The sequence below is a fragment of the Plasmodium cynomolgi genome, chromosome 12 (genome assembly GCF_000321355.1).
Source record: "Plasmodium cynomolgi strain B DNA, chromosome 12, whole genome shotgun sequence".
Lineage (NCBI taxonomy): Eukaryota > Apicomplexa > Aconoidasida > Haemosporida > Plasmodiidae > Plasmodium > Plasmodium cynomolgi.
The window spans coordinates 238,382-249,107 of record NC_020405.1 but is presented as its reverse complement, the minus strand read 5'-3'; the positions used below and the strand labels follow the sequence as shown (position 1 = coordinate 249,107).

Genomic DNA, 10,726 nt, shown 5'->3' with positions numbered 1-10,726 from the left:
AGGAGGATGGGAAAAAAAAAAAAAAAAAAGTGGGCATGATAGCTGTAGCGCATAAACAGCACATAAAAACAATGATACTTCAAGCTGGCTTTTTTTATTGCGCTTAATGGTGCTACATAACGCCATTTTTATGCCTATATGATGTGAACATGTTTGACCATTTTTTGTCCACTTGGGATGTGTTCATGTTGCATTGCTGTGCCTGTTTTAAGGTGCACCTGTAGAAATGCCTACGTATGAACCTGACATTTTGTCTTTTTTTTTTTTTTTTTTATTTTTTTTTCCTTTAGTCCGGTTCCGAAACGACAGAAAGTTAACAAGGACAAATGCGTAGAGGGAAGCCCAATGACATTCGCAACCTTTCGTTTAAAATACTTCGCATGTGTGAAGAGGGTGCCTACGTACTATGATACGCTATGGCTTTTAAAGGCACACCTATTAGTTGGTTAGTCAAAAGTCACATACTTTGAAATTACACGAGAGAGCATTTCTCCCTCTGTTTTGCATTCCTATGCACGACTGTGCTTGTACGTGTGTCCAGCTTGAATAGTGATCACTTTGAGGTGCTAATTGTGCATTTAAATTCATTCCCGAGAATGTACTGGTAGGTTTTGTTCACTCACGTCCACCACCACCCCCTGCTTACCACATTAAGGGTCTCTCATTTTTATTTCCACATTTGGGCATATTTCATGCTGCCAAAATTGTATCCTCAATTGGGAAGGCTCAAATGATACCACTTCGGTTGTAATTATCTGGGGCGGTTCCTGTGGAATTCACCTGTTCACCCTAGTTAGCTTCTTCATTTGGAGAATGCGTCTATGACGTGATTCCCCGTGTGTATATTTCGCACGTGTCAGTTGATAAACACAAACATCCTACGTTTCACCTTAGAGAACGACATGCGTCCGTTTTACTGAAGTGAAGCGAAGTAGGCGGTACGATCGTTTAACCGTTTTTTTATGACAAGGTATCATATTTTGTTGCCTCTTCTGCCACAGCGGTTGAGGTGGTCTCGAGGTGAACTTTTTTGCTAACTGGATCACCGAAACGAGCATTTAATGGTTCCACCCCCTCCCAAAAGAAAAAAAAAAGGCGCGAATCAGATGGTGAGAATGGAAGAGTGGGTATTTTATAAGCGCATGTTGCTTTAATCTCAAGTGTGTGTGGGCATATGAACGAAGCCAAGTTCATGGAGATAGCGATTTGCTTACACTATTGTGCCCTCTGGAGAATTTGCAGAGGTGTCTTTCCAACAAAATGAATGCTGAGTGCCATTATTTTCGGCAGAAGGAGCTTTCCTATATGGGCCATATAAACAAATATGTATATATATATGTCCCCTTTTGCCTTTTTAACAAACCGCTTTTTTGTTTTTTTTTTTTTTATCTTTTGTTTTGTTTTCTTTTCTTTCTTTATTTCTTTATTTCTTTCTTTCTGTCTTTCCTTTTCCTTTTTTTTTTTTTTTTTTTTACATTTTTCGATGCACAATGAGCCATGTTAACCCTTCACAAATGAGAATTTCGTTGGACATAACTTGCTGCAGTTCAAGAAATTACATCATTACATTCGATTAATTTTCATTTTTGCAGAATTGTACTTGCTCCCTGTGTTTTTTTTTCCAAATGGAGGTCACTATACGAGCATGTACAGACATGTAAATAATTGATGCGTTCGCCGGATGATCGATCATCAACGCCTTGGGAGACAGTTAAGGAGCGCATATCCAAGGGCTATTCCAAAACTGTGTTGTTGTTTATTTTTCACCTGGAACACAGGAAAATTTAATCACGTAAAGATAGTAACAACTCGCACGCGAAATTATGCAGAATGGGGATACGCGCCATGGTCCCCGAGTTAACTGTTCTTCCAGCTGTTGCTTCCCTCCGTGCGCGATCGCAAAATTAAAAAAAAATTTCCTCTTCACAACGTGATTGCGCGCCGGTTGAGCATCGCACGGGTGTACGCATAATATGTATATTCATATGCATATTATCATTTTATTATTATTTTATTTTTTTTACTTGTTCGCAATTTTTCGTTACCTCCCCCTTCTTGCCGCTTCCTTCTGAACGGCCAATTTTTCCATTTCATCATTTTAAACCCCTCTGCGACAAAAATTTCCGCGTCAAGTTTGCCGAAAAAAGGTGAGGGCGGAAGTTCGAAAAAGCGAAATGCGGAGTAAGTCCGCCCGTTTGTAGGGGAAGCGGAGAAGGAAAGCGACGTGGGGGGAAGAAGAAGCAAAAAAAGGGGAAGCGCGAAAGGAAGAGAGACACCAAAGGTGGGCAATCGTGCAGACGGTACTGCATAGATATAACATATGTCATGATGCCCCATCGGCCAGTTACCCCTTCGGTCAGTTACCCCTTCGGCCAGTTACCCCTTCCAGTTCTGCTAAAAAAAAATGTGGATAAACAAAATTGGCAATAAGAGTGCTTCCTTCATAAACCACAAGCATTTCCACCCAGGTAAAATTGTCGAGGCGGGGAAGCCCTGCGGAAGCACGCCCCTGCACGTACTGCATTGGCGTAAAATATTATGCATAATTTTTGTGGCTGTCCCAATTGGCGCTCCCCCACAGAAGGAGGAAGACTCCTTTTTTTTGCAGTGTGTCCCCCTCTTTAAGGAATTCGCCTCCCCACTAATGATCCATTCCCCCATCGTACAGGTAACATAAAAAATCTCGAAAGAGTATGGCTAGCTGAAGAAAAGGAAAGAAAGCGAAAAGAAGAAGAAGAAAAATATCTGAAGAAAAAGGAAGAACAATACAAGTTGTACGTTTTAAAACAGCAGCTTAAGAAGAATGAGCAGGAAGAAGGATGTAATAATGACCCACATAATTATCTGTACAATATTAACAGAGAAGGTAAAAGAGGAAGCTCAAAAAGAAAGGCCAACGGAGTCAGTGTTCATCCCGGGTTAAATGTCCAAAATGGTAATGATGAAAAGGAGACAACCTGTAACAAATTACTTGTCAAATCAAAATATAGTGAAGATGTTTTTGTAAAAAATCACAAAGCTGTTTATGGCTCCTATTACGATACAGAGAAAAAAAAGTGGGGCTATAGGTGCTGCAAAACTATCGACAAGAATGCAGCGTGCACGAAGCATGTACCTGATGATGCTACACCAAATGATGCATGTGGTAGGGCCGTTAGAAAGGACCTAAACAAGGCCAAAAATAAGAAGAAAAATAAAAACAAGAAAAAGAACAACCGCGTTGATAACAGCATAACGGCAGTTTTGAACAAATTTTTGTGACGCCTTCCTCGAGTTGGTCACGGCGCGTAGGTCGGATGGGTCTCTCAGTTGGAATGCGCCAGCGATTCGGAGGTGCGCCTGTGACGCGCTTGCGATCAGCTTGTGATAAACTTGTGACCAGCTTGTGACCAGCTTGTGACCAGTTTGTGACCCCTTTATCGCGTCTACACAACGTTTTTATACCCGCTGTACCCCCTTTTTAATTTTTTTTTTTTTTTATAAGGTGGCCACACGTGTAACGAGGTGGTAGCCCATAATATGCCGAGCATTTTGTGTGTGTGTAAAACTTATTTTTTTTCGCTACATTTTGCAAATTTTTTGTACACCCTCCGCGTGAAGAAACAGCCAGCTGCGCGAAATGAACTTCAATCGAAATCGCAGACGGGGCATATCGACCAGTTCGTGTTAATTTTAAAAGTGTGATAAGGAGGCACAGATGAAACGAGAAATGGTAACATGTCTCCGAGGGGCATGCATGTCGACATCATGTCAGTGCCCTGACGTGACGCTAACTGGACGAAGGCGTTAAAGCGCGCTTTACAGTTTCTGTCGAAAAATTTTACCATTCCCGTGTGGTGCATGGTAAAACTAACACGCAAGCGCAAATAAATCGCAGCGTAGATAATAAGAGATGAAAGAGATGGGGTTAATCAAACGGTTTTGGGAATCTTAAAAGGTTTACCAAAAAAAAAAAAGGGGAAGAGGATGAAAAAGCAAAATGAAGAACGTGTGTATGTATGGATGCATATACCTACTGATAGCTACGTGCTAATGCGTCACCAGGCATAGATCTCGGTAGGCACACAACACTTCCCAGTACGGCTGATGCAAAGGCACAAATTAGCAGTTTGTGATGGGGTAAATAACTTTCCCATTTGAATAGATCGATCACGTAAAAATGGCAAAGACGATGTACGTAGTTGAGGCAGAGTGCTCGAGTGAAGCATCGTAAGGTGTTCCAAATGGCTTCCGCGGGTGTTACTTTTTGAGGGTGCACTGCTTCTCTGGTTTTTGTATTATCTTCTCGTTCGTTTCTAGGCCCTGCGGAGGTGTGGAAGTTTGCACGTCGAAGGGGGTGTGAGCATTCGGGCGCGGTGATAGGAGCAGTGACGGACGAAGTGACAGAAACAGTGACGAACGCAGTGACAGAAGCAGTGGCAGAAGCAGCGGTAGGGGCGGTGGCCTGGGCAGCCTCCCCCCGTGTCACCGTGCTTCTTTTTTTTTTTTTCGAGGAAGAAAGTACACTCCTCTACAAAGCGCCCAAGCGGTTACTCACCTTCGCCCTCCGAATGAAGTTAACAATCTCTGTAGCAGTATTATCCATTAACTTAACGTCGAAGTCCTCGTCGTAGACGACAGTGGAGCTATCATTTGACAGGAAAATATCCTCGTTGAGTTTGTTCCAATGGCTGAACTGGATGTCATAAATAACATTTCCTGAGCACTTAGACCTTAGCTCTTCTGCCAACTTAAACGAATTAAACAGAGGAAGGTATGCATCTATGCAGTAGAGAAAGTAGCCATCTTTGATTTCTTCCGATAGAATTGAGCACCTTCTTTTGAGCAACACGTTGTACACCTTCCCCAGGACGTTACTCTCACATGTTAAATTTAATCTCAACATGGGTTCGAATATGCGCAATTTATTTTGTAGGACAGCATTTAAACAAGCTTCCTTCATTAGTGCAATGATATTCCCTGCGTTAATTTTATATTCACTATTTTCTTCCTTTGTGTTTACTTCTTCGAATAGGTCTCCATTTTCTACCTCGTCAATTATTAGTCCCTCGATGATGAACAGGGCTCCTCTGAGAGGGGGTAGGGTGGGGGCAAAGCAAAGTACGCAAATGGTGTGAAGCGGTAGGGAGGGGGCAAAGCAAAGTACGCAAATGGTGTGAAGCGGCTGGGCGGGGGGCCATATGGTGTGTATGTGTGGGGGGTAGTGCCATAACCGTCCACTGCTACGCGGTTCCCGCGTGATGTCCATATGAACACATAAACAGTATCAATGTATTAGAGACACCCCAAGTGACAATCTCGTTATGTTAAGAGGATACAAAATAGTCCACAACGTGGTACGCGTGGTTTAACATGCCCCCTCGTTTGCAAAGTTATGCACACCTGCTCTGCTTTACCATGTACAGTTTCTCTTTTTTTTTTTTACCTGATAGGCTCCTGGGCGATGGGGCCATATTTTGAAGCCATTTTAAAGCCGAGGCATAAATTGTTCAAGTAGATGTTTATGTCGCTGTTGGTGTCTGAGAGGTAGGTATCGACGAAGGACCGCTGGTTAATTATTTCTTTGTACTTTTCATTCGTTATGATGTTGTCCAGCAAGTACTCGTCATTTTTCTTTTTGCTAAAATATTTCTTGATGTACAGCAGGGTGACGCTTCCGTTTTGCACGCACACGTCCCATAGCTCCAGTTGGTAGTTCTTGTTCTTGCGCAGCTGGCTGGCTTTCTCTCCGCTGCAGGGGGGGCCAGGCGCGGGTCCTTCGCTCACACTGTCGACGCTGCCAACAGCGCTGCTGCAGTTTATGCCGCTAATACCGCTAACGCCGCTAACACCGCTAACACCGCTAACGCCGCTAACACCGCTGATGCCGCTTTTCCCCGCATCGGCTCCGTCGCCCCCCACTGCCTCGTCGCAGTCAACTCGATCGCAGAAACACAAATCGTTGACGCACCTCTCCAAGTTGATCAAACACTGCTTGTACATGACGTGTTCATTTGTGCTGGACGAATCGGTCTTATCATAATTTAAAAAGCAAGGAGATATAGACCTATTTTCTAACACAGCTTGTATATTTGAATAATGTTTGTCAAAAAAGTTGAGCAAATTTGGGGGCATATTTAGAGCACTTAAAAAAACATAAAAAGAGTTGTTGTTTAATTTTTGACAAATTGTGTTATGACTGTAATTGAAAAGGATGTTTAGGAAATGATTTTCTTTTTCGAGCTGGATGTGTCTGAATATGTTCGTCGAATGGTTATCTCCTCGTTCGATTTTGGAGCCACGAGGATCGTTACAGTTACTTCTTTCACAGTCATCATCATCGGCAGTATTATGAGAAGCACTTTTTTCTACCCCCTTTACGCTGCCATTGTCACTATCCGCCATAGCTTTACTGTTGGCCTCTTTTAGACCCTCCACACTTGCAGCACACTCCCCGTATTTGACTTGATTATCCATGTTAATTTTGATATAATGTGTGTGCAAATCTTTCATACTTTCTTGTATTTTATTTTTCTTCCTTTTTACCTTTACGATATTTTCTTGTATTCCTTCCCTAATGGAGATATTCGTGTCGGATGTTTTAATTTCGATGTTGCTATATATGTTTACAAAATCGGAGAGGCACTTCTGCATATGTATTTCTCCACAGAATTTCAAAATATACTCTCCCCTTTCGTTAAAGTCGATATCGATGGATGTGTCACATGTGTAGAGTAGAATTAATCCGTACAAAAATTTATTCATGTCTTGGATGTTCTTCGGTTCGATTATGGTATGCAATATGGTTGAGCATGTATCCGTGAAGGGAAGGATAAATGAGTCTGCATTTTGGTGACTCGACAAGGTGATATTTTTGTTTAGAAAAACTCCATCACTGTTCATTATAAATATATTATGCTCTTTTTTACTTCGTTTGTTTTTTATCAAATTCATCAGAGTGTTTGAGAGATACTGCAAGTCGTTTTTTCCCCCACTGTGGTAGTCTATGTTTAGGGGCATCCTATTGCTTGGGCTTCCCGGTTGGGTCTTCTCCTCGGTTTGGTTCTCTTGGAGAAAGTCTCTCGACTCGTTCATAATATTATCCGTTTCAAAGGGGGGGTGGTCTTGTCCCCCGGGGGAAGTCGCATCGTCCTCTCTTTTGGCGTCTTCCCTGGGCTGGTCTCCACTACCGCCGCTGCCGCTTATACCACTGCTGCCGTCTCTATCGCTTCTACCACCGCTGCCGCTTCTACCACTGCTGCCGCCTATACCACCGCTGCCGCTTCTACCGCCGCTCTCCCCCATGTGGGAGGCGTCCACGTGGACTATGGACAAGTAGACGGCCACTATGTTACCCGCGTAGGCCTGGGCAATCGGTAGGAGGTCCCCACCCATGCAGATGTAAATTTTCTTGACCACAGTTTTGATGCCCCTGCCGCAAATGTAAAGGAACATATTTTCGTACAAAATTCCAGCATAAATACGGCATATGGACAAAAAGGTATTTTTGTCATAAAAACCTCGAAAGCCTATAAGCGTATTGTTTTGCACATTGGCACAAATATATTTGGAAATGTAAATGATGGTAAAGTCAGTGGAGGAAGAACAAAGAATTATGTTGCGATAAATATCTTCATTATATAATGAGGGATAAATTTTGAAGAGTCTATTTGGGTCAATATTTTTGGGAGAAGGAAAAATTTCAATACAGGAATTAAAAATTGATCTTGATAAATTCAAAAAATGTGACATGATGTAAATCAAAATGAATGTATTATTTTCGACGTTATTCTGTTGATTTTTTTTAAAAAATAGTTTGTTATGTTTAACTCCATACATAATTTTTTTATCTGTTCGTCATCTCTGTTAATTGTTGTAATGTCGTAAATTTTCCATAAAAAATCTAATACCACTAATGAGAATTTAAATTTTTTTTTTTTTTTTCCGCTACTATTATTACCTGTGTATGTACTTGTATCATTTGTCATTTTTAAAATTTTTTTTTCCTTGGTATTAAAATAATATTGATTCCACATGTATTTTTTTATTTTATCTGAATTGTTCATATTTATGTTCATTTTTTTGCAGAAGAGAGTGGAGAAGATATTCATATCTATGCACCAGCAGTGTGTGCTGCTACACAGGAGGACATTCCCTTTTAATGGGGAGTAGGTATATTTTTCCAATTCAGACGTTTCAACATTATCGTTGTTCATATTTTCTTCTACATATAATTGATAAATATACGCATTGACCTGCTCGATGATGTTGTTTATATGTTCGTATGCACTGATGCTGTCCATGTTTTGATTCGTTATTAGCTTATCGATTTTGTTAATGACAAGGATACTTTTTATCATTTCTTTCCACGTTTGTCTTAAGACAATTTTGGTTTGGCTACACATTCCTTCTATGCAGTCCACTAGTATGAGTGCTCCGTCACAGATTCGAATGCAAGTCGACACTTCGGATGAGAAGTCTACGTGTCCGGGGGTGTCAATAATGTTAATAAGGTGTGTGTTTCTGTCTTCCGCCGTTTCGTCGTCCATCTCTGCGTCCATCTCTGCATCCGCCTCTGCGTCAGCCTTCTTCTCCGTTTCCTCCCTCCTCTTGATGAAGCTGCGAGTGTTACTCGGGTTGCCATTTGGGCCGGCAGTGGGTTTGAACTGTTCTCCATCCGCGGTGGAAATCTGCTTGTCGGGGGTGTGCCTCTCCGCGCTAACGGCGTGCTTATCTTTATCCGCTGCCGACTTCGGGTCGCCCGCCCGGTCGCGGAACAACTCATCCAAGTAGGCCTTGTTGTAAGTGTGCTTCAAAAGGATGCTGGAGCTCTTCATCGTGATCTGCCGCTTCTGCTCGTCTTCGCGACTATCCAGGTACTTCACCTTCCCGATGTTCTTGTCACTTATAATTTTGTTGGAGCTTATCAGGTTGTCGACCAGGGTGGTCTTCCCATGATCTACATGGGCCAATATGCATATGTTGCGAACCCTCTCATTTTTGTTAAGGTATTTGACTAAATCCATGCTGGCGAGCACTCAGGCGTGGCGCGCTCCGCGGAGTGGGACGATCGGGGAGGCAAAAGGGCCGATAAGAGGGGCACAAATGGGGCACACAGATGGGGCACACAAATGGGGCATACAAAGCGGGCACACAGATGGGGCACACAGATGGGGCACACAAATCGGGCATACAAAGCGTTACGGCAATGCCCAACAGTCGGGTGGAGGAAGCAAAAATGCGCAAAAGCGCGGGTTGTGAAAAAGAGGCAGCACAGAAAGAGGCAGCAAAAATGGGGGTCGCACGAAAGAGGCAGCAAAAATGGGGGCCGTACAAAAGAGGCAGCCAAAAGGGGGAAGCGCATAAACCAATATTGTAAAGAAAAAAACGTACCGCCTGACAAACCAAAGGCAGAAGCTTTTGCGTTTGGCTAAAGTTGCATGAACACTAAAAAAAAAAGAGGCGTAACGAATTGGAAGTAACAAACTGCGAGTGACAAATTGCTAATGAGCGAATACGATCGTTACATAGACTAATGTCATGACTTAAAAAAAAAAAGCTAAGAAGAGTTCACGTGTTGAAAGGTGGATGGAGGAAACCAAACAGGGCAGTTGACTCTATAAACGCGCTCATAAAATATGTATTGAAATTGATAGGGGAGAAAAAATAAGTTGGGGAGGGGGAAAAAAAACAAGCGGCATGTTTGTGCCATTTCGTTGTGCGCGTTCAGCACATTGCTAAGAATGGCGAAATATGCACCTTAGCGTGTGAGCATGTAAGAGAGGTTACGTGTATGGGGGACCGCCTGCCCGAGGGATGGAAGCACAAATTGCAATGCCCACCCGGATTGCACTTTGTGACCAGCCCCTCTTCGCATAGAGGTGATGTCACACTGTGCATGTGTTCACACTCCCAGTAGGCAGTAATCCCCACGCATACCTCATGGAAGGAGTCGCTGAACAATGGCGGAATATGCGCTTCTTCCTACAATGAAGGGGGCAAAACAGACGACGCGGCAATTCTTTAATTAAAAAGCTGACCAAAGATTAGTTGCCAATTTAGCTAAAGTTACGGTACTCCTTTTGGGACGTGTCACTGGGAAATGTATGTAATGGAGGCCTGTCACTCGGGCAACGGTCTCGTGCACTCTTATCACGTGGAACACACACCGGGGGGTTGCTGCGGGAATCTTCACCATAAAGTTGCATACGTCACGCATTGCACGTAAGAAGATGCGAAACGGGAAGAGATCAACATGGGCGCGGTAAAACGGTTGATCTTACCCTACTGAATTTAATTGTGCGCACTTTATTTATTATTTTATTTTATTTTTTTTTTAATTCCCTTTTCGCCATTTATGAAAAGGCCGAAATGCACCATACGCCTTCTTCTCGTAAGTCATTTTCCCCTGACCACAAGGAGCACACACACAGGTCAACATATGCTGTCCTTGCCATCGTAAGAGTCATATGCGTATGCCCCTAGGGGTTGTTCACAAAATGTTGCATAATTGCGCCTTGGTGTTTTGTAAAAAAAAAAAAAAAAAAAAAGACGACAAACAAGTGACAAACACTTTTTTCACATTTTAATTAAAATAAATGAATGAACAAATAAATAAACAAATTTTGTGTTTTCCCCTTTGCGTTTCACACAATTGAAGATAAACCTTCTTTTTGGTTATATCTCCCCTGGTGGGTAAAAAAAAAAAAAAAAAAAAATCGCACCTGTTTTGTGTAGCAACATGGGG

At 42.5% G+C, this 10,726-nt stretch overlaps 3 protein-coding genes across 3 annotated transcripts in view; 2 read left to right on the top strand and 1 right to left on the bottom strand.

The window, feature by feature from the left end:
* PCYB_121560 (GTPase) overlaps positions 1 to 317 on the top strand; it is a gene marked incomplete at its 3' end in the record, with an annotated part of 2,326 nt that extends 2,009 nt beyond the window's left edge. The window contains exon 8 of the mRNA XM_004223487.1: positions 291 to 317. Coding sequence (XP_004223535.1) covers positions 291 to 317 — 27 coding nt within the window. The remainder of the gene's footprint in view (positions 1 to 290) is intronic.
* Positions 318 to 2,404: 2,087 nt separating this feature from the next.
* PCYB_121550 (step II splicing factor) lies at positions 2,405 to 3,261 on the top strand (the record flags this gene model as incomplete). The annotated part of the gene is made up of 2 exons (XM_004223486.1): positions 2,405 to 2,468; positions 2,669 to 3,261. The coding sequence occupies 2 exons, from the start codon at positions 2,405 to 2,407 to the stop codon at positions 3,259 to 3,261; spliced, it is 657 nt and encodes a 218-aa protein (XP_004223534.1).
* Positions 3,262 to 4,239: 978 nt separating this feature from the next.
* On the bottom strand, positions 4,240 to 7,818 carry PCYB_121540 (translation elongation factor; the record flags this gene model as incomplete). Its single annotated transcript, XM_004223485.1, has 3 exons — positions 4,240 to 4,302; positions 4,538 to 5,069; positions 5,426 to 7,818. 3 exons carry the CDS (start codon positions 7,816 to 7,818, stop codon positions 4,240 to 4,242), a joined length of 2,988 nt encoding a protein of 995 aa, XP_004223533.1.
* Between the last annotated feature and the right edge of the window lie 2,908 nt (positions 7,819 to 10,726).